This window comes from Microchirus variegatus (genome assembly GCF_963457635.1).
Source record: "Microchirus variegatus genome assembly, chromosome: 6".
Lineage (NCBI taxonomy): Eukaryota > Metazoa > Chordata > Actinopteri > Pleuronectiformes > Soleidae > Microchirus > Microchirus variegatus.
Genome location: NC_139807.1, coordinates 9,147,106 through 9,171,513, shown reverse-complemented (window position 1 = coordinate 9,171,513; position 24,408 = coordinate 9,147,106). Strand labels below are relative to the sequence as shown.

Sequence of the window (24,408 nt, the reverse complement as noted above, 5' to 3'; positions counted from 1 at the left end):
TTTTTACCAAATTGTTTGATCACTAACGTACCACACACCCAGCAGGGTCATACAGTTTTCAACAAAACAGTGTTTTTTTAACACTGATCATTTGCACTTTCTGTCCTTTCTTGTAGATGAGTGAAGGATAATGTTGTGTTTTCTTTGTTGTAGCTGCTTTCCACAACCTTCAGGTCACACAGTACTTGTCCACAACTGTCTTTTCAGTTCGATTTTTGCGTCTGAACAAGTGTAAACGCAGACATGTCGCAGTTTCCCTTTGGAGTTCTGGCTCAGATTGACCCTGAATGGTAAGAGTTTTATATCTTTTTTTATCTACTCCCCCCTCTATACAGTGTGTCTTCACTGTAGGTTATGATCGGCCTGGATGAGCTGATGACTGAGGAAAACCTGCTCGTCTTTGTGTGTTGTTCCTTCTTTGCGAGGAGTCCAGCTACGTCTGGTCCGAGGGATTGTGAAACACGTGGCTAGAAAAGAGGCAAAAAGAAGGACGTCATTTGTTTAAAAAAATCCAATATACAGTACATTAAGTGTGATGGTGCATGAGTTGTGCAATTTCTGCTGCTTCTTTCTCTCACACGGTGATTTGTGTAAACAATAATGATCTTATCTTAATCTAAAACGGCTGCCAACGTAATACATATACACACAAAATGCTCGCTTTTTATTATTTGCCTTTGTTCCAATATTGTAATTTACTCGTGTTAATTTATGTGAAGCTGCCAAAAAAACAAAGTGCCAAACTCATTTTGCATACTTTCTCCTCGTTTCACTCGTTATAAGGACAACTTCATTTGGCAACTCCACACAAAGTATAAATTAGTTGACACATAAACAACAAAGGCTGTAAAAAAAAAAACATGCTCTTTATGAGCGATCAGGGAGCAGCACATCATTCTGCTGCTGCTGGATTCATCTCAAGATTGTAAAAAAAACAAAAAACTCATTATTTTAGTTCCAATTTTCATGGGCACTGTGAAGACAAATAAAGCCAATTAGGTCTCAATACACACACATAATAAACGACACCTTGTGTTTAAAATAATAATTTGTGTCGCGTGTTAGAGCCTTATATGATGTGTTATAACAGTATTTTTTAATTTAGTTGCGTATTAAATAAAACATATTCAACCACTATTAATTGTAACTTGTGGCTATACAGTTTGTGGATATAATTATTATTGTTGTAGTGACTCAGATTCCTTTTGAAACAAAAGCTCTGGACAATGATAAACCTTATTAAAGAGGCATTTTTGAGGAAAAGCACAGATAATATATTCTTATTAAGTATCTCAAGCAGCAAAAGTGTCATAATTTGACATTGGGCGACTCAATTTTTTATTATCAAGTTTTTATTCCCTATTTTATATCTATAGTTGACCTATGGCAATTATTCTTATATAATAATATAATTCTAATATAATTATGTTGTTTTTGCTTTAACCATTAAATATCAACATCTAATATGTTGTTGTGTTTGTTTTGTCAGCATCATTAGGATCTAGCAAATACATGTCAAAAGAAAGCAGTAAAAAGTAAAAGTATTGAATTTCTGTACATTCAGAACTATTTTAATGATGACACGAAACGGTTTGGACAGATGTTCTAACGACAGAACCAAATTATTCTCAATCAGCATCAAACAAACAAAGGAAACAAAGGAAAAGGAGGAAAAGGAGCACGTGCAGCATTTCTCTCTGTCTAAGAACAGTCACACACATAAATATCTTGGAGACATTTATGGCTCATTAATTAAGAAGCCGTTCTCACCATGCTGGTTTTTTTCCCCGCAAAGTCGCTCAGAGCAGAAAAGAACTAAAACAAGCTGTAAAGAAGTGGTGGGAGAGTCGGGTTAGTGAGATAGATGACGATGACGAATACACAGGAATGGGATTAAAAACAGAGACAGATGTGACGACAGCTGACGATAATGCGGCGGCTGTGTGAGAGGGAAAAAGGAGGGAATAGAATAAAATGATGTTAGATTCCGTTTGACTCGACAAATACCTTTCAGGAGCCAAAATCAAGAGCCGGCTCTCTGTCACCAGTCAATGTGCCTCGGAGGAGCCGAGGCCCTTGGGAACCTGCTCATAGTGTCACAGGTCGGGACGCTAATGACACACACACACACACACACACACACAGGGAGCACAACATTAACAGGAAAGATAATTCATGAATTCAAACATCAACTGAAGAGGAGGAGGGCAAACGAGGCAGAGAGCAGAACAGAGACAACGACGACATCCTCTGTTTGACACAGATTAACTGTGAGGTCACGTAAAGAGGCACTAAGTAAGTCTCTGAAAGCACCAAACATGGATGATATTAATATATATGTGGGGGTTTCTGGTGGTGTTTATTAATATCAGGGGTTTACTGAGGATCTAATATCCTCACTAAACCTCTAATCAGACTTTTAAAGGTGGTATACAGGATGCAAAAAGTAATTAAATGACATTGATTGGTGCAGCCAGCACATTCACAAATTCTATTTATGTTTATGTTGTGCAACATTTTAGCACATTGGATCTGCATGAATCTCCAGTATTTTTTAAATGTGGATTGCAACATCTCACACTGAATTAAATTTTACTAAGTCGAATGTCTCAAAGTCGCACCTGGATAACGCAGTATGACAGTCCAATTTCTACTATTGCATGTTTGAAAAATCTGTGTCAAATCAACAATTTGGACTGAAGAACCAATGAAAACTGCAAATTTGGAAGAGCTGAAGGAAAAATACAACAATTTCCATCAATTTTTGGAATAAATTGGGTGAGAAAATGAAGCTGGAGAAGAAGCAAGGGGTTGATCTTACTGAGAGCAGCTGAGGAAGGTCTTTAAAGGTCATACTGTGCAACAGATTACCCAGTGCCTCTTTAAACGTCTGACTAAACAGTTAGTCAGTAGATCTTGCTCCAATAAAAACTGAATCCAAATCCTCATTTTTTTAAACATTTTTTTAATTAGAAAAGAGCAAACCCATCTTTTAGAAATGTGATTTCTAGATAGAGACTGCAAAAAGGTTTTTCAACCTGGGTTATGTTGCAGTTGCACCTCCGAATAGATCCCAGGTTGAAAAATCCCGGAATTCCCCTCAAAGTAGTTCTTCATGGACTTAAGTTTCACTCATGTCAGAGTCAAGTTCACTCAGGTTAAAGAATGACGTGGTGAATCGTCGTAAAAAGTCATTATTTTGCCTGTGACTCGTCTGTTTCGCTCTCTGCCTCTGTTAACAGGAAGTCGATTGGTCAAATGCATCCCGGCCCAAATGCAACTTAAAAAATAATAATAAAACAAACAAACATGCAGAGTTAGTGTGTATATGTGTTAAGTTAAGGAGAAAAAAAATCAAAGATTCTCAGCAGCATCACACCAAAGCTTTGACATGCTTGCCTCTCTCTGAACAAAATGATCAGGTGCACATTCATCGGACTTTGGCTGACTCTACGGACGAGAGGAAACAGGGATCGTTCTTCTGTGTTTTGTCGTTGTTTTTCTGTTTCACACAGACACACAGTCGTACCAGTGTGCGCACAGAACAGCCAGAGAGAGTTAGTAAAGAACCATCAATTCACCCTAAAGCACACACACACACACACACAGAGATGAACACTTGGCAGCAGCAGCAGAGACTGAAGTAATGGTCGCAGAAAAATGCTGACTCAGCAAACCATTTACAATCATAAATTCCCCGCTATGTTGTTCTTGTTTTCTATCATGGTGTTGTCAATGTTTATGCAAATGTATCTGAGATATACTTTGGCATTTGATTTGCTTTGTTTATAAGAATGAGATGAGAAGACTGATATATAATCTGTATACATAAATGAACACTAATGATAATCTGCAGTCTGGCACAGTGATGCCTTACCTGTGTTCATGTTAATTTTACATTTCCTAATAACTTCATGAAAAGAATGATGAAACAATAACGTTCTAATTATTTTAGGAAATTTTATTAATTTTTAAAAATAAATTCCTTTGAATATTTTCACATTTCTCACATTGCATTCATTTTGAAAATTGTGCTTGGAATTTAGAAAATAAATGAAATAATGTGATTATTCTTTATATTTCCTGTGATTAGAAACTAATTATATGGTTTTTTTCCAGACATACAGTAATATATGTAAAGAAAATATAATGTTCCAAGCTAGAATTTTACCCGAAAACTATAAGGTGAATAGAAAATCTCAGATTGGAATAGTTTGTTGACACAACAGTCATTAATCCTACATTTGCTGCGATGGAAAAGACAGAAAATGTACAGATTTATCATTATTATCATCTGTTCTTTTTTCTATTGCTGCCAGCAATTATGTTAGATTAAGAAAGGACAAAATAATCCCTTATAATCTTCTCATATAATTCTTTTAAACAAATAAAATGAATGCACAACAAACTTTTTTTTCCAAATGACAACATACTTACGTGCATATTTTAAATAAAGCAACCATTACTTGTCAGCTTTTATTATGTTATCCTTCAAACTCAATGACCTCTATATTTGTGTGTGTGTGTATCAGCTTTAAAGCCATGCACTGTGTGTGCGTGTGTGTGTGTGTGTGTTTATGTTTGAGAAGAAAAAGGCATGCGTCCACTTCCCATCACATGCAAGGCAAGAGGATTAAATAAAATGTGTTTACCTTGCCATCATAGGATTGGGGATACCTTGTGTACGCTCACTATGATAACCATTATTACCAATTTCCATACTGAAAACAAAACATTGTATAAAACAACAACAACAAAAAAAAAGGGATGAAAATGTAGTGAGATATGGCATGCTGAGTAAAAATGACATCTGAGTAACCAAACTTTGCAAGGATGTAATGAGAGATACACATTTCTTTCTTCTTTATATATATATATATATATATGTATATATGTATAGTACAAACCTTAATGTTTTATTTACACTAAAACTTACAAAAACCCAGGCGGACTTGTAAGGTAATGATTGCACGAGCCCTTCATGTACAGTAAGGGGCACTTTTTCCAAAGGTAGCACACAACAAAGAAGCCACACCATCCACCCATAAGAGCTTTAAAACGTTAACCAGCACCAAGAATTTAGTAAACACAGCTCTATGTACACGATCCAGAGAGAAGCAGGAAGTGATTGAAGTCAAAAGAAAAACAAAGAAAAAGGAGTTGGAGAGGGGGAGGTGAGTGGAGTGTCTTACGTTTTCATGGGAATTGTCTCAATGCTATAAAGATACACACACAAAAAAGAGCAACACAATAACAAAGAAAACGTTACTGAAGAGTTGGACGATAGGAAAAAAATGCACCAGAAAGTTTCCCTGTAATTCTGCAAACATCACGCGGGCGAGAGAAGACGCCACTGAGATGAACTGAGGCAACGTTTTTAACAACGGTATCACCGTTATGAATAAATAAGCCGAATGAACGACAAAGAAGAAGAAATACGAACGTACAAATGCATCGCAGTGTTTTTTTTTTTCTTTTTCTTCGTAAAGTGCAAAGTGCTCGACAGAGAGAGAAATGAATAAATAAAGAAATAAAAAAGATAAACAGGGTGAGGAAAGATGGAAATAGTAGAAATGGTTATCACAAAGTAAAATGCCAAGTCCCAGAAACAGAGGAACTACGAGAGGAAAGAGAAGGAAACAAATAAATAATATCGTAAAACAAACCAGCGGCTAAAAGAAAAGGTTATTCATCTAAAAAGTTTAAATTAGAAACCTTGAAGACTGACATTTGTAACAAACTATAAATTCAAAGAGGAAAATCCATGCAGTTAATCTGGACACTGTTTGCACTGAGTAGAAAAGAGAGAGAGAGCAAAGGAGGGAGGGAGGGTGTCCTGCATCCATGGACTACGGAAGCTGAGAGCAGCCATGGTTGATGCTACACTTTTTCAGTCCGCTATCTCGAGATCACGAGATAATCAATTCATTATCACGAGATAACGAGGCTCGTTTTCTCACAATAACAAGACAAATTGTTTTATTGTTTTTAACACTGCTTTTAATATCCTGTCTGTTTTATGTATTTATGTGACGTACGGCACTTTTTAAAATGTGCTATAGAAATAAATTTGGATTGTAATGATTGGATAAATGAACGTGTTTATCTCTGTACAACAACGCTGGTTTTCTCACTATAAATGAACGTGTCGTCTCTGGATAACAAAGCTGGTTTTCTTGTAGTACTGGGATAAATGAATGTGTTATCTCGGGATAATAAGGTTGGTTTTCGCTCGCGATAACACACTAATTTATCACGTTAGCTTGCTATAACAAACCTTGTTATTTGTGTTCGCTGCTCACAGAAACATCCATGATTATTTGATATATGATACTAGTGCTGGGCGCGTTAACGGCATCAACGTTAACGCAATGACGCTTTCCATGACGACTGACCGGAAAAAGATGCGTGTGACGTCATGTTTACTCCAGATTGTTAAAATCAGTCTCTAACGTAACGCTAAACTTTAAAAACAGAGGCACACATACGCATTACACAGGCACGCAAGTTATTTGTAGCGCTGCTCTTTTCGTTTAATAAACAGACCACTCCAGTTCGACTGTAGGCGCTAAACAAGCTAATACAGCTAACGGAGCTAACTGGTAAACGGTGCCCGGACTCCGGTAACGCGGCACGTAAACATGACGTCACACAAGTTTTTTTTCTGTCAGTCGTCATGGAAACGTGTCGCACATTAACCTAGTGCCCAGCACTATATGATATACACTACCAAACGTTTGGGGTCATGTTTGGGGAAATGTCCTTATTTTTGAAGGTAAAGCACTTTTTTTTCAATGAATATAACATAATGAAACAAATCAGAAATACACTCTATACATTGTTAATGTGGTAAATGACTATTCTAGCTGCAAACGTCTGGTTTTTAATGGAATATGTACATAAGTGTATAGAGGCCCATTTCCAGTGTTCTAATGGTACATTGTGTTTGCTAATCGCGTCAGAAGGATATTGGATGATTAGAAAACCCTTGAAAACCCTTGAAAACCCTTGTGCACAGCTGAAAACAGTTTAGCTGGTTCTTTGACAAAAGGGCAAAATTATTATTTGGAATAAAAATCATTATTTCTAATCTTGTCAATGTCTTGACTATGTTTTCTATTCATTTTGCAACTCTTTTGATGAATAAAAGTGTGAGTTTGTGTGAGTTCGTCTCCCATCATGTGGGTTGACCATACTCATAATCTTGTGTCTCCTCCCCTACAAGTGGCAGAGTTTGAGGGTCCAATCTGTGTGATTATGACCCTGACACTATTCAGTCTCTCCACAATTATGAGCAAATTATGAGAATACAAGCCTGATTATCTTGCGATCTTGAGATTATATAGAAAAACACAGTGGCGACCGTAGCTGCTCTCAGCTTCCATAACGTACAGCAAATAATCTTCAATAATTACTGGTATTACTGATAACGAATGGGCAAGTATCCAATCAAGGCTTAAAATCAGATCTAATCAACTACTAGAACAATGCTGTACTCAGAATTGAAAAACTACTCACTCGTCGTAAACATCCTCCGTTTCCATCCTGCGGTAGAACTTGGCCAGTTTCACGGCCAGGATGATGCTCGGCAGCAGGAAGAGAGTGCTGCAGCCCAGACCCATCCAGAAAGTGTTCTGTGGACAAACACACACACACGTCACACCTGAAATAATCCGCTCAAAGAAAATTAATCTACATATTTATTTATCTTTTTATAATTTTTTCATATGATACAAATGGTATATTTGGTCAATGTTTGGTCTACAATGACCAAACTCTTCATTGAGCTTTCATTAAAAATAATGTTGTTATGAATGAGCTGCAGCTGTTGAAACTAATTCAATTTAAACAGTAAATTGACATATATTAATATATATATATTATAATAATATCATATAATAATTAATTATATTATTATTAAATGTGTGGTTAGTTTTTTTGTTGTTGATTTTTTCCCCTATCACCTGACATTTTATAGACCAAAATGATGAATTCATAAAATAATGTGCAGGTTTATCTCAAAGGAATGGAGTCAAACAAATGGCTGCAGCCACAGTAAATGAACAGTGGTGACATTTTTCATTTATATTATTTATTTTTGCTCGAAATTCAGCGGATCAAAGGTTCTTATAGATTTTTCAGTATTTGACCAAAATAAATCCTAGTAAAAGTGTCCCATATAACCCATATTTTGTTAGATTTTTGTTTCCATGCAGCTTCAGCGTTCGTCGTTACCATGGAGTCGACCAGGAAACTACAAGCCATGATCTCCATTGTGTCCACCATGTTGCTGAAGGGCTTGCACGGCGCAACCTCCATAGCCACCTACGGAAAACGAGACATAAACAGTGAATCAGGGTTCCAAAAGGGTCCTTCTACAAGGGCTGAGGTTCTACCTGGAACCATTTGCTTCTGAAAAACCCTTTCCCCAAGAAAGGCTTTTTCAAGGGTTCTTGGTAACACTAATGGTTCCAGTAAGAACCATTTTGATACAGAGAACCCTTTAAAACCCCTTTCATGAATAAAGGGTTTTGAAAGGGTCCTTTATAAAAAGGTTCTACCTGGAGCCGAAAAGGTTTCTCCCATGAGGACAAGCAGAAGAACCTGATATGGTTCTACTTTTATTCTACTTTTATTTCTAAGAGTGTACTGTTGGATGTTTTGGTTTATTTGGACATTTCTGAATAAAAACATCAGGGAAAAATAGCTAGAAACAAAATATGGGCTTATTTCAAGACCTCATCTACAGTACACATGGTAAAACATGATCATGTAAAGTAAAATATCAAAAAATAAACTTAAATATAATTTATCTGAAAGTATAACTTAAATATCAAAGAAATAAAAGAAAAAAGTAGTCATCCTTTGCACTGTAACTTCTCAGAAAAGTTGTTATATTGACAGAAAAATGGCTTCAGGCTTCAAACATTTTCGTTTATGTCTTTATTTTATTCATCACTGTGAATTCCTGAGATGAACTCCAGCAGAAACCAAAGTGCCACACAGTAAATTTCTCCACTTTATAGACGTTATAATTGTTATATTTACTCTCAAACTCTGGCTTTTGACTGGCAGCGAAAAAAAACCTACCGATGTTTTGATCCATTCGATGTACTGGTGGAAGTAGCCAATGATGGTCGCTGAGTATTTTTCTCTTTCCTGAAGACACGATAGAGACGTTTATGTGACTCACACAGAGGATACGACTAAATAAGAAAGTTATTATCGATGAATCAAATTACCCAGTTGATTATGTGCGTGGAATTATCAGAGATGAGATACTGGGCGGCGTCAATCGCCTCGAGAACGGATGAGACTTTGTTCTGCGGGGGAGAGAGAAGTCGTGATTTTATTGAAGTTAAAGTTGAATTTAAATGTGAAATGTAGTCAGATTTACTTACAGGCAGATCTGACGTGGTTCGCTCCAGGAACCTCATACTCTGGTTCAATGAACTCTGTAAAAAAAAAAAAATATTTAGAGCAGAAATTAACACACTGACTAAATTTTGACACGTGAAATTATATATCTGTGAAACTCAAAGTAAGAGGGAAGGTTTGATTTACAGACATGCTGGAGAATTTTGCTCCAAAATTAAATATCCACTCTGTAACGCAGGAAGGAAAGTGTGGCCCGGGGGGGGCAAATTTGGCCCGCGTAAGGGATTATTTTGGTCCGTCTTTAAAATTAATAATATGTCCAATATTTTGTGAGCGAGAAATGCTCCTGTGTGTAAAGCATGGGCATAGAAAAGCGCTCTAGAAATGTAATTATTATTATTAGTAAGAATAATAATAAGAATAATAAAAGCAGAGCAAATCTGGAATTCATGTCCACTACAGTTGGTTATTTAGTGAAAGACAGAATATAAGTGTTGAATTCTTCTTTTTTTATAGTTTAAACTTGCACTTAAAAAGCTAAACTATGTAATATAAGGGAGGCACCTGTGGCAGAAACATAAAATACATACAATACAACAATATAATTGTGGTTGTTTTCTTCAGGTTTCAGTTGTGACCATTTGGTGGAAAAGGGAATAAAATCATTCTCTTACTGTATGTAACAATTCAACATGACTGACTGTGGATATTTTGTCATATTTTGGTACAAAATCCTTCCCGTTAAACACTATTTACTGACATAAACTTTAAAATACAAGCTCACACAAGCAAAATCAAAGCACAGCTAAATTGTCTAGTGTCAGATTACGGTAGGTTACAGCTTCTCTCAGCGTTCAGAACGAAGCACAGGGATAATAAAAACACAGGGTGGACACACGTCTTTGCTTACCCTTGCTCTAACATATTTCTTGAAGTTGAAAGAGAAATAAAACAAAGCAAAAGAAAGAAAGAAAAAAAATGCTATAAAACAACTTCAGAAGAATAAGCATTCGCTTTAGTATTAGAGAGAAACATGGTTTGATGTCACATGCCCGACAATCAAAAACGCTCGCTCTCTCTGCGTTTGATATTAAATGAAATACAGAGTACGTTCTCTGTCAGTTCCGTGGACGTTTACACGTGAATAACACAAAGGCTGATGAATAGTCTGAGGCATGGAAAAGCTGATAGATGAGTAATTGGCTCATGCCCTCATTTCCAAGAAAAAATTAATTGTCAGACACTGTCATGGTATTCTAAGAAAATGTGCAATAACTGTAAAGTGAAAAGATGTTTTGAAATGCACAATTCTATCTGTAAATATATAAAATATAATTTCATCATTGTGAAATTGTGACATTACCGTGGTCTTCTCCATGGGGGTGACCTGTTGTCTGTGGATCTGTCTCAGAGTGCCACAGTAGCCTTTCAGAGTGGACTTTAGAGAACCGCTGGGCTGAAAAACAGTCAGACACACAACAAACTTTGAACAGGAAATGCGGAGTCATTTATTCAAGTAATAGTCATAACAAAGAATTGGTGCTGTGACCTGAACACACACAAAACATGTGACTTTAAGTTCATGAGATTTTCATGCTGACAATTTCAGCCATCTGCACTTTTCCACGATAGAGTTCTAGCACGACTCGGCTCAAATCTTTATTGTTTTGCTTTTCCAATAGTGATGGTACCTGCTGCTTTTTTAGTACCTGCTCTAGCTAGGTTCCAAGCGATTTGAGCCAATACTATGATGTCGACACTGATTGGTCAGAGAGTGTTGTCACTGGACGAGTCATGAGCGCGACATCCGACATAATAATGAAACCAAACTTTTCAGGAAATGTTTAAATCTTTAGTGACAGTACTGCTGAAAGCCGACAATCGAGAGCCGATTCAGTGTGTTTCAGTTCAGTGACTGTGTCGACTAACTGATTCTAATGATTCAGTTGCACTGGAAACAACTGTTTAGCTCGTATATAAATTGACGTTGAGGCAGTTTTATGCAACGCCCACGTTGAGGAGTGACTACAGTAATGGAAAAAACAACGTGCTTGATACCAAACCGAGAAGAGTCGAGCTGAGCTGAGCCGAGTCGTGCTGGAACTGCTCAATGGAAAAGTGCCATATGTGTAGACGTGATGCTTAAAAATACTGGCTCTAAAAAGAATGACATAATAACACGGAACTGGTTTGAATGTTTAAAGCAACACTGTGGCTCTTAGACTATAGCAACATCCACACTACATGAATTATATTCTGGATTAAGCCTACTGTCCACACTGAACTCAGCCAGTTAAGAAAGGGAAACTGCTGCAGGCTCCATGTCATTTTAAAAACTGCACAGCTGCATTTGGAGGTCAAAAATGGAGGTCACAACTTCACTATCAGTTGTAAATAAAAAAACAACTTTATCCCTTAATTTAAATTAAATCGTGCCATCAAAGAAAACTCAGCTCTGACTTTCAACAAACTCATTAACAGCACTCTCTGAAACTAAGAAAACAACTACAGTTTCCTGTCGACACCAATAGAACAGTGTTAGTATGAACACAGATCTGAAAATAACATTTCCCAAATGAAAACATAGTAGTACGGCTGCAGCCTAAGTTACACCGTGTTCCTATCCACTCGTTTCCTTTAAATAGTGCTTTAAAAGACAGACATTTATAGACTGTAACTCCAAACTCCACGTCTCTGGAGGCTCCTTCAGGACTCTACAACTGGAGGTGAATAAATGTGCTTTGTTTTCCCCCGAATCACCTGAAGGCAGCGGTGCAGCAGTCCAACCCTCTGTGTATTGTTTGTGTTTATCTGATGAAAGACTCTGGCAAGAAAGACGTGGCCAAAGCCAACGCCACCAGGTGTTCAAACAGCCTCCAAAAATAAATCTGCAAAATAAACCCAGTGGCGGCAAAGGAGTGAGTGGTTTCTCACCATGAGGTCGGTCTGAGCCTCCAGGTCTCTGGCAAACGAGAGCAGGTCGACCTCAGTCACTCCTTTATTCACCTGCAGATGAACACGACACAGAGGAAGAAACAGTGGAAACAGTCTGGTTATACTTTCAGTTGAAATGTAAAGTGTTTTTTTAATTAAATAATATATCTGATGATTTAATAGAACTCTGTGTTCATGAATAATGAATAATTAATGAAGGCTGCGCAGATGATAAAGGAAAATTAGATTTTAATAGTTTTATCTGTTAAAGTCCCCCTTTTTCCTCTTCTCTTATGCAATTAATATAAATTATGATAAAAATAACAGTTCTTCTCATACTGTATTTAATTGAAAACGGTATATAAATTGTATGAATCTACATTTTAAATATTTACTTAGGGTAGTATTGCATTCACTTGTATATTAACAGTCTATATGTCAACATGACTGGTTTTATATAAATGCTTCATAAATGAACTTTTGGTGGTATTTCCAGCTGTATCTTTAGTAATGGATTCTGACTCTATCTCTAAGTTTCCTTTTGCACAATAACTTATTACAATTATTATTATTATTACAATTATACTGTATCTGAATTGAATTTTGCACCAATTAAAGGTCCAGTGTGTGAGATTTAAGAGGATTTATTGGCAGAAATTGAATAAACTACCCATAAGTATATATTTTTAATGAGGGTATAATCAGTTCAGAATAAAAATGGATTGGTTATAGCCTTGAGAAGCCTTTTATATGTACTGCATATATAGGCTGCAATTTTGTGCTGCCATGACAACTTGTGAGGTTAAAACGAAGAACAACAACCCTTTTTGGTATGTGAAGGCCACCGTAGTTCCTTGATGCACTCTGTAAAGGGAGCAGTAATACGAGGAGTCCTCACTTTTGTTATAATCTCGACCTTTAAGGTACATCTTCCGTCTTTATCCATTATTTTTACATTTTTCTAGAATCTGAATATTTGTCTGTTCTGATTCAATGACCGAATATGCAAGGTTTTTAAAAGCTCATTGACATTCTTAACCTTTCATATTTCTGCAACTGTATTTCTGTGCTTGTGTCCTCGATTTTCGTCCCATTATATTTGTGTGTGTTTTTCTTGTGAAAGTGTCTGTTTTTTCGCCTTCAGACTCCATGTCCATGTTCGTACTGAAATGTCAGTGAGCACCTGTTTATGTTTATGTTTAGAACGATTGTGTGTGTGTGTGTGTGTTCCACGTAATAGTCATGTTGTGGGGCCCTAAATCTGTTGTCTGTATGGCAACATAAGATCCCCATAATGTATATTATTATATTTTCAAGTAAGGACATGTTGGTTAGGATGATGTTTGGGTTAAGTTAAGGTAAGGATTAAGTTAGGGTTAGGGTAAATGTTAGATTTAGGCCTGTAGTAGTTATGTTAAGGTTAGATTAAGTCTCCAGGAAATTAATGTAAGTCAATGCAATGTCCTCTGAAGTGATGGAAACCAGACTCTGTGTTTGTGTGTGTGAGAGTTACCTCTTGCAGATAGTCCGCATGGTTGATCTCTGACAGTCCTGCCTCAGAGAAATCCCGCAGGTTCTGCTTCCCGTCTTCCTCTAACAGGATTATTCCTCTCAGGTCGACCTTGATGCCGTCCATCTGACTCACCACATCCTTAGTGAACTGCAAACAAACAATTAGACAAACAGAGATCCAGAAATCAGCTTTGACAAATGGGCCTTGTTCTAATCCTGCAGAGCAATGTGAATATTGTGTTGTTTGTTTTTGTCATTTCGGAAACGGACATAAAAAATGTGTGTGGGATTATACAGCTAAGCCTCAAATGTCAGTTTTTTAAAGAAATGGACAAGTTGTTGTCCAGTAGAGACATGGAATTTACCATCATACACAAAAAACATTGTTAACATAATGAAAAGCTTTCGAAATATTCAAAACAACTGTTGGAACAGGAGTGACCAAAGATCTTAAAGACGCGGTTTGGCTGGAAAACTACATTTCCTATGATGTTTTATTCCTTCATCCTTGTTTTTTTTTCCGATTTCTGCTGTTAAATTCTGCATTTGAGCACTAAAAAACATAAATTGTAAGACAGAAATATAAAACACATCTTGCATCTAAGAAGTTATTGATCAAAGAGTGAACATAAGATTACAGAAATGACGATTCCTTCTCAGCAGAGTAGAAAACACCGTGACCACAGAGACACAAAGGCTGATCAATATGATTTCAACAAAGCTTGTGTTGCACAAAAAACAGAAAACAGAAACAAGTTGTTCTTCAGTTGATGTAATACTGACTGTAGATTCAGATTCACAGGTTTGGTTAATGAATATCAGGCCTAAAATTACAGATATTTATCATTTTAATTAAAGCGTAGCACTGTGTTTATTATCTTACTTCATGGAAGGTTTGTGTCAGGTTGTGTTAAGGTTATCTGAGGGCAACTTCAAGAAGGGTTCACGCGGCAGAGTAGTGGTTTCTCATGTGTGCGTATAGGTTATTCTCTGGGTTTTGCAGTTTCATTCCAGAGGTTAATTTGACACTCTTAACTGACTGTTGGGTGTAAGAGTGAAAGTGAATTATTTTGTCTTTATATGTTGGCCCTGCGATGGACTGGTGACCTGTCCAGGGTTAACCCTGCCTTTAGATTGGCCCTATTTACCCTCATGAGGAGGATAAAGCAGTAGACATGGATGGATGGACAACTTCAAGAAGAAATAGACCATTCTTTACTAGAATCTTTACTTTCCCGGTGAATCACTGCGCACTATGGGAATAAAACTGTCAATGTCATGGAGTAGATAAGTGTTCACATTTTGAGAGAGCAATGATTCAGTCAGTGACAGTGTGCTTGACATTATGTTTTAAGAGCACTTTATCCTCTTTTTTGCACTTAAAGCTCATATCTATCAAAGTAACTGACCTATAGTTTGTTTTACTGTGACACGTTCAGACGTAGAGTGACAGATTTCTGGAGGATTACTGTAAAACATACGCACGGCTTAAAATCAAGACAAATGAAACAGATGCAGCTGGAGCTCGTATCAGCTGCTGACTGAAACGAGCCAGGACACTCGTGCCAACTGGCAGAGCTGTCTCAGGCGGGGCAGACGAGAGTGGCTCAGGGTCAGAAAAAACCCTCCCCGGCACATATCAGTGTAATGTCTCAGTCGTACACCGAGGTAAGAGCTGTCATCCGTCAGCACACGGTGAGTAATGCTAATGAAATGCTGGAGCCAAGGATGCGGCTGTCTGGAGCCTACATCGCTGTCAAAACACAAAGCCCTGGTGTGAGCTTGTGCTGCGATGCATTGATTTATCGCCATAGCAGTACTTTAAGAAGATTACCAAAGAGTGTAATTTATATTATTATGGGGGCTGTATGTAATAAATATATTATGTTAAGTCATAAAAATGACCATGATGTGTCGTCAGGGATTAACGTTAACAAGTTCAACTGAAATACTGGCTTCATAACAATGATGCAGCCAGTGTGGGACGCACACAGTTGAGCGCAGGAAACGGCAGCTATGGGTCAGAAATGGAGAATGTTTCCAAACCTAGAAAGTCTCAGAACCCTTCTCAAAAATGTATTGACCAAAGGAGACTAAAAGAGTCTGCAGTGGAGATACGGTTGCAGGTGTGGATACTATTTTGTGGTGCCAACTTCCTGATGAGAAAATAAGGAACATATTTACACATTGCACACTTTCACAGTTGAGTAAAAGATGCAATTTTGCTGTTTTACCATAGCATTTCTATGCATGTAACTTTCTATCAACCAAATATGAGTTTAAATATCAATATTATTTTAATATATTTTTGCAATCTTCTTTTTTTTCCTGCCTGAGCAGAATCCTCCTGTCGACATTTCACCTTTACATCTTGCAGTGTCTCCGTTGCTATGATACACAGGACTCACAGTGGAGTCATGTGTATGGAGAGGAGGCTCCTGACAGCAGGAGGAAAGAATCTGTCATTTTTTTATATATATATATATATATATATATGTAAAATATATAATATAAATAGATAGATATAAAAAGATATATAAATATCAAAAAAAAAAGAAAAGAAAAAATGAAAACTGACACAATCTGTAAACCATAAATATAACATACATGCGTCATTAAGCCCAGGCTGTAAAAATGGACATTTGCCACCGCCATCTTGTGACCACAGTGTGGAATAAACAGAAGTAATGTTGTTGTTTTCTTCCTCTGTTTGGAGCAGAATGTGTGCTACAGTATATAGTTTTAACATTTTGTCATTGACATAGCTGCTTAGGACTGATTGGTAAAGGCATCAGTACAAAAGAATGTGTTAGGAACGGTTAAGTTTTTTTTAAAAAGGAGTAAAAGTACAAAAGAAGAAAGTACTGGACTTAAATGGTGACTGGTAAATATTATATAAGTCGTGGTTATGTTGGTATGGGACACACAAAAAAGTGGCCATTCCTAGTGTGTATGTAATGCAATAATAAGCGTTTAGATGATGCATAATGTACAGAACGACGTGTAATTATGACGTGAAATGAGTTCACTAACCGCTGTGGTTTTCAGCAAAGAGGAGATGTTGAAGATTTTGTCCAGACGCAACGCCAAGTAGATGCCTTTGTTCTCTTTGCACGTGCTGAAAAATGCCAAGACACAGCAGAGAGGAATGTAAACACAAGTGAAAAACATTTGCTGCCACCCAGTGAAAATGATTGGCAGTGCACTGACTGACAAGGTGCCTGATAGAAAAACAGCACAATCCTCCTCAGAAAGACTGGAATATTTGCTAACATCTGGAAAGATAAAGGCACATAAGACTTCTTTTAGAGTGTCCACACAGTTATAGCAGTGCTTGCTTTTTTTCCATGTTTGTAAACTGCTGCCATCCTAGTTACTGAGGATATGCAGCGTCTCCCTGGAGGGGAACATGGTGAAAGCTGATGTAATCACAGAGAAAGAGGCGACTGCAGAAAAAGCATTGGAGATAATGTAGAGACAAATTAGCACTTCAATGTTAATGGATTTTAATTTGCATTCGCATCAACGGAAATAAAATATTTAGATGCACGATGCAAGACCTAATGTCTGCGGTGATTTCGTCTACAGTGATTTTATGGACTCATCTGGAAGAGCAAATAGACACTCGGGGAATAGACAGTGAGGAGGAAACTCACCACCAGGGCATTGTTTTTCAAAGGTGGCAGACATAACCGTCATAATATAAATATGTAGAAAATGTTTTGCTTTGCCTGTATAAGCTCTCTGCTGTCAGCTCCAGGTCAGCGTCATCGTACATGTAGCCGGGGATGAAGTTCTTCCACTCGGGGTTCACAAGATATGGAGCGTCCACAACCTGGAGAGTCGGAAGAGGGATAAATGTGACACCTGATCACAATAATATGCAAAATACATGTCTGCCTACCTAAGTACAACATTTTAAAATAATTAACTTTGCCCCTTTATAATAGGATTAAAAAATATATATATATTTTTCTATTTCATGCTTTTTTTGGTCACTTTTGCTACTGATGTTTTCATGCTGCCTGTGTTTGGTCTCCCTGAAGTGACATTATATAACTATAAGAGCCATTATGATCATTTATCCTGTTTACAGCATGCTTATTTGTTATGGTTATGGTGATGGCGCACAGGGGAGTGTCCGAGTCTTAATAACACATTTACAAATACTAGTTTATCTCAGCCCCCCACAAAATAGTGATAAAAATAGTGATAGCGTCTATGAATCACGCCCTAATTTGAATTACTTCTTCCTGGTCCCATTGCGGACATTTCCTGAAAATGTCATCCAAATCCATCCGCAATTTTTTGAGTTATGTTGCTAACAGACAGACAAACAAACAAACAAACCCCGGCAAAAACATATACCTCCTGGAGGAGGTCAACAAAGTTTGCCTGGTCATCCATTCATTGAAGCGCGTTAAAACAGGTTTTCACCCGCACCCAGCAGAGTGGCTAAAAAAGTCTGAAAACAGGCTCTGTCCAGCAAAACTATCAGACCTGACGATGAGTGTGTTTGTGTGTATACACCAGCAGCGCAAGCGGGCGGGGACAAGAGGCATTTACAGCATACTTTCAAACTGCTGCTGAACAACATCTTGCATTATTAGCACAATGTGGCTGTTTGCCGCCGTCTGTCCTGACACATTACAAATCACCTTCTGTGCGTGCAGTGCGTAAATGTCATATCGTATAAACACGGCTTTTGTGGAGAAAACACAGAGAATCAGCATTCTGTGTATTTATATTTAAAAGCTTCACACTACAAAACCACAGTGAAGCACTTCCTCTACCATAGTATTGCTTATCTTAATTATCTGACATTTAAAGTAGGTTGTTGGTTTATGGAAGGCAGACAATTGGATTTGGACCTGCAGTGCGACTTGCCTTAAACAGCTCCTTTGTGTGGAACGGCTCACAAACAAGTTTCTCCATGTTGCCTCCAGCCAAGAAGAGGGCGCTCACCACTCCCATCAGCACCCAGGAGAAGATGAAGCTGAATCCCACGCCGCTGTGGAGAGAAGCAGAGATTCTCTCAGGTGCAGCCACAGAAATGAAGATTTACGCACGAGTCATTTAACACGTAAAACCCAAGCAATATGAGATACAAAACACAATTTAGACCTGTCACTATGGAAAGTACCTGAAAGGGCAGTGGCACAGGATTACTGCACAGATACATGGAAATACACATGGTATACATGTAGGAGGAAGGTGATTAAAAGGAGCAGGATTTGTTTGCTCGGGCTCTTAACAAATATTTTTAGTATCGATGAATCTGTAGATCAGTTGTTTGGTTCATAAAATGTCAGAAAATGACATTTTGTTCTCTAAATGTCTCATTTTGTCCACAAACTACGAAATAATTTCGTTAAATTGATTATTCTTCTATGAAGCAAAAAACAAATATCAAACACGCAAACTGATTATGAAAACAGTTGCTACATAACTCAGAAATCAATTCATAATATATTAATCGTCGCAGCCCTTGAAATAAATGGGATTCAAAAAGGTTTTACATGTATCCTAAATCCTGGGGAGACCCATTAATATTCTGTATTATAATATTGCGTTACTACAAACAAAGTACAGCACTGTTATGGGAACATGTTCTTCATGTCGTGTTTTATACTGCTTCCCTTTATAGAAGCACCTATATAACTCAGTGCAGTGTTTTTCATACATTTTATATGATTACGACTACACTGATGGCAGACATCACCTTTGCAGAAGCGCTGGAGCGTGTCAAATAAAAAGTGACACATTTCAGGAGACTATACAACCTTCGGGCTGAGGCGACATTTTCTGTCGATGGGTGTATTTGTGTGGTACTTACGCCATAAGCATCGTCCCTCCCGTGTTGGAGATGCAGCCTCGCGTGGTGGGAGAGGCGTGCTTGTCGTATCCCAGGGTGCCACACAGCAGACCCAGGTAGTTGAAGGCCAGGACGAGGACAATCATGCAGCACAGAGTAATGCAGCCGATCCACCTGTGAGCAGCAGACAGAGACTATCAACAGCCGCAGCGTGCACGTTTCAAAGTGCCCTTGAGCAAGATGGTGAAAGTACCACCTGCTTAAAACGGGTGGTAACATAAAAATGCAAAGGCAAAGCTTTTAAAACATATTTATTTTAAATTGAATAATGTAAAAGTGACATTAATATTTCATAAATGCACAGTAGTAGCTCTGACCAATATGGAACTTGTAAATGTTTCAGTAGCTTTGGAAAAGAGTCTGGACGAGCCAGACACGATGTAACTCAAGTTCGTTGTGACGTTGTTTCCCATGAGGTTTCACTTTCTAAATCTGTATGTCTCATGAACTTTGTAGTACGTGAAGAGGGTAGCAACAACGCATCAATTAATCATTAGTAATTGTTTAAAAATGTACACACTGAGGTTAAGGAGACATTAGTTGCAGCCATAATGTTTTGAAAATATGTCTAATGTCAGGAGCTGGGAGGTCATTTTACCTGTAAAAGTCAATTCTGTCAATTTCAGGGTAGTGGTCCTCAATCTTGGCATGAACATGGTTAACGAAGATGCTGAAGTTGGACAGGCTTTTCTGCACTGGGAATTTCTTGGAGAAGCTGCTTATGTTTTGGCCAATCCCATCCACCAGGTTCTGAACACCTGAGCAACAGAACAATCAAACAATCAATTCAGTGATTGATTTATCTGTGAAAACACAGTGGAAAATGAATAACAACCAAGGTGAAATGTTTGATTCAATTCCTCAGACATTCAGTCTAACAGTTTTAAATGAGACCACAACACGTGGAGGAAAGATAGTTTAAACAAAACAAACAAAGGAAAGAAACAATCTCAAAGAGTTGCTTCAAAATGAAAATCACTTACTCTCCACGACTCCTCTGGTCTGTTCAATCACCACATGTGGTGTATCATTCAACGAGGAAAAACCCTGTGAGAGGAGGAGGACAGAGTGTTAAATCAATGGAGTTTTTTTTGCTTTCACTGCGTGTAAAAAGAACTCACAATCACAATAAAGAGTGACAAATGTACGTGGACACCATTGTGATTATAAATGCCTGAGACACACCACCCTGACACTTGGCCGTCAGGTCTCCACGAACAGGAATAGACTTGGGAACTGACAAAGCAAACAAAAAGCTGAGTTTCGCTATTCATTTGGACATTTGGACACATCTGTCCAAGGATGCCTCCTGGACGGGAGGTGTTTTTCAGGCATGTCCTTTCGGAAGGAGACCTCAGGGCCAACCCAGGACACGCTAGAGGGATTAAATCTCTTGCAACGTCTTGCAAAACATTGCAAAACCTTGCAATGTCTTAGGATCCTCCCAAAGGAACTGACGAAAGTGGCAGAGGAAAGGGCTGTCTGGGCTTCCTTGCTAAGGCTGCTGCCCCTGCAACCCAGACACAAATAGAACTAAGAACCTGTGCAACTATGAGTTTGTCCATCTGTGTGATGACCGGACAAGAAAAACAAATGCTGAGTGTGTGCCGCCGAATAGGTTTCCATCGCCCAACATTTCACTCTTAGCCATTGGCTGACCATCACTCTGAGGAATGTCCTGGCCTTAAACTCACCCTCTGAACGATACTGCTGAGGTCCGTTCTCAACACTCGGTTCATCTTCTCCATCTGAGCGTCCACACCGGGCAGCTACAATATAAACACACACAACAATACATGTTTGAAAATGGTCTTTCTCTCAGCATTCACACTTTCTGGGTGTAGGAACGTTTCGGTTTTATACCCTCGTGAAGTTGGCGCTGATCTGCAGCTGGGACAGCGACTGCCGGATGTTGAGGCACAGCTGGGCAGTCGTGGTGTCCGAGTCGTCGTCATGACAACCCGGGTCGTTGAGGGTGCGGTTTATACTGCTGCGCACCAGGCTCAGGTTGAAGTTGAGTTTGCCTGTTCCCTCCTGAAGGACCTCCAAAGACCTGTTGGCGTTCTCCAGGGCCTCCTTTGTTTCTCGCATGGCTGCATGAAAAGAGAGGAAGAAACATTCTTTGCTAAGATCCATCAGCTCTCCTGTGGGGATTTCTGCTGGATTGTTGAAGTACATAAATACAGATTTATATTTAGAACAGTGAAATATATCTTTATCATGTAAAGATTACATTTCTGGGGCATAAACAAGCGAGTAGTAGGCACAATCCTATTCTCTTTTTAATCCCTTGGTAGTGATCTAAATATCTAGCCCTACGAAATGGGACACTCCTTTAAGAATATGATGTGAATCAGCTGTTATATTACTATTGTGAAATATGTTTATGGTATGTACAAAGGACTGCTAAAAAGTTTTGTTGTGGTTAGCATGGTTAGCCCAACTTGCTTGCTAATGTTAGCTTTATGACAATAGCATTTGTTCGGACTTTATTTGACTTAGTTGTTCTGTCATGTGTGAGTGATAGATGAAAATAATAAGTCAAACATTATAGACTGTACATTTTGTTCGCATAAAAAGGACCTCATTACCCATGAAGCCTTGGGTGAAAGCAGGAAGCGCTACTGTTTTGCAGGTTAGCAAACTGTTGCTGTTGAAAACCACTCATGTACCCCGTCTTTTTTAATTCACTAAATTAATTGATGAATAGTTAGTAACAACATTACTTTTTTTGGATTAATTTAATTTTAAAAATCCCTACGCTTATACATGAGCAAGCAAAATGGACGGGCAGGGCTAATTGGTAAGAGGCGAGGGGTGAACTAGGAGTGAGCCTTAGTAGCTAGTTATGTATTGATCGGTTAAAGTAAAGGTCTGTGGGTCTGGAAATCCTAGCAATAGTAGGCTACAAGATGGGCCCCTTCATAAATGCTCTACACTGAAAATACTGGAATTTGAATCACGCGCTAAGAGCCAATGCTCTTTGCTACAAGAGTGTCAGGTTATTGACAAACAGGTATGCTAATTAGTCATTTAATTCTGTTTGTTTTTTCTTTCCAGACACCAATATTATTTGATTGCTATCAGGAAATGAAGAGGATTTCAGCAAATAAGATATAACCAATGTTTTGGAAACAAATGACATATCGTAGCTTTAATGAAAAAAACACCATGGTTTATCTCGTCAGCAAATGACAGCCCATTTAATGTTACACAAAGAAAAAAACACCATACTAATTGTCAAGACTAGGCCTGAGCCGAGTTTCATAGACTCCAAACAATAGCAAAGAAGATAATGTGAATTTGTGAGCATTAAAATGTCTCTTTTCTCAGAAACTGAATCTGAGCATCCTGCAGCAGACCTTCTTAGTTTTTTTGTTTTTTATCAAACATGATAAAGAATGCAAAAGCTCTGGATCATAAAAGATGCACGAGCGTAGAGGAAAGCGTGAATTTAAATGCTCTGCAGCACAAGAGAGACCAAAGGCACATTTACTTCGATTTGTGGATGTTGATTTTTTTTTTTTCACTGGGTTTATCGATTTGGTAAAACACCTCAGTCTGCACCCAATCAGTGTCTTTGACTCGGCTCAGCTCCGGTACAAAACACAACAGTACACACAAACATACATGAGGAACACAAAGTGTAACAAGAGGCATGATGATGATTACCACCTTAACCACTGATGTTTTAATGGGACTGAACTGTAGTTTTATTTTTTAAATAAGCTATATAACATTAACATAAAGTAACAGGACTGGTTACACATAAGTGTTTATGCTCACTTCACACTGAGGGGGGGGGGTAAACACAGTTGATGCTGAAAGGTAAATATCCAGGTATAAGGTGATCTGGTGAAACCATTAATTTAAAACTGCACACAGCAAATATTTAAAGAAGTACATTTAAAGCAACACTATGCCATTTTACTCAAAAACAGCACCATCTGTAGGCAAAAGGGATAATTACTTGTCTTTGGGCTGAGATATCTGAGCTGTTAAACTCCAAGTGAAAGGGATTAACACATATTTACTTGTAATAATTAATAAACTGCTCTACGGTCAAGTCAGTGAGACATAAACAAATGCCACGTATCAGTGTAGCACCAAAATGACTATGACGCTGTTAAAATGGGAGTTACATAGTGTTGCTTTAAGCATATAAATGTAAAAGTTTTCATGTGTTTGCCCATTAAAATGCATCTGGTGAGAGCAACGGCAGACAATAATCAGGGTATGTTGTAATCTCCGGCTGTGGGGGTGGATTTGACCTTATGAGACAAATAAACAACCAAATCAATATATGATATATCTAGCAGCAGAATTAAAAAAAGACAGAGGCTGCCTTGAAAATGCTTTTCTACCAGCTCCTTCCCAGGGTCAGAAATTAGTGTGGGCTTAGGGCAAAATTCCCATAAAATATCTGAAATTGCCCTTGACAGATGCAGGACAGGGGGGTTTAATGCCTCGGTAAGATAGAAAGTTAACTTTGGAAAGTGAAGCACACAGAAGTTTGCCAGGGGAGCAAGCTGAGAGCTACGTTTACTGCCAAACTTGTGTACAGAATATGAAGAGGTTTATAGATAAAATTCCTCAATTCAAATAAAAGTAAGTAAAACAGCAGATCACGTTACTGAAGTTCAAAATGTCTGATGTATGAAAAAAAATGTAAAAGGTTATAGAGCAGCTAGTATTACATTTCACTCTAA

The 24,408-nt window shown here is 38.0% G+C and overlaps 1 protein-coding gene across 1 annotated transcript in view; it reads right to left on the bottom strand.

Moving 5' to 3' along the window:
• Positions 1-2,041: 2,041 nt before the first annotated feature.
• The window catches only part of prom1a (prominin 1a), a gene marked incomplete at both ends in the record, with an annotated part of 88,595 nt that continues 66,228 nt past the window's right edge, over positions 2,042-24,408 (bottom strand). The window contains 20 exons of the mRNA XM_083891762.1: positions 2,042-2,111; positions 4,653-4,721; positions 5,193-5,216; positions 7,519-7,634; positions 8,236-8,325; positions 9,091-9,159; positions 9,243-9,323; positions 9,402-9,455; positions 10,289-10,306; positions 10,742-10,834; positions 12,313-12,384; positions 13,826-13,972; positions 16,858-16,942; positions 17,556-17,659; positions 18,712-18,835; positions 19,661-19,813; positions 20,298-20,457; positions 20,683-20,746; positions 21,394-21,468; positions 21,563-21,792. Of these exons, the coding sequence (XP_083747888.1) occupies positions 2,042-2,111; positions 4,653-4,721; positions 5,193-5,216; positions 7,519-7,634; positions 8,236-8,325; positions 9,091-9,159; positions 9,243-9,323; positions 9,402-9,455; positions 10,289-10,306; positions 10,742-10,834; positions 12,313-12,384; positions 13,826-13,972; positions 16,858-16,942; positions 17,556-17,659; positions 18,712-18,835; positions 19,661-19,813; positions 20,298-20,457; positions 20,683-20,746; positions 21,394-21,468; positions 21,563-21,792 (1,898 nt within the window). The remainder of the gene's footprint in view (positions 2,112-4,652; positions 4,722-5,192; positions 5,217-7,518; positions 7,635-8,235; positions 8,326-9,090; positions 9,160-9,242; positions 9,324-9,401; positions 9,456-10,288; positions 10,307-10,741; positions 10,835-12,312; positions 12,385-13,825; positions 13,973-16,857; positions 16,943-17,555; positions 17,660-18,711; positions 18,836-19,660; positions 19,814-20,297; positions 20,458-20,682; positions 20,747-21,393; positions 21,469-21,562; positions 21,793-24,408) is intronic.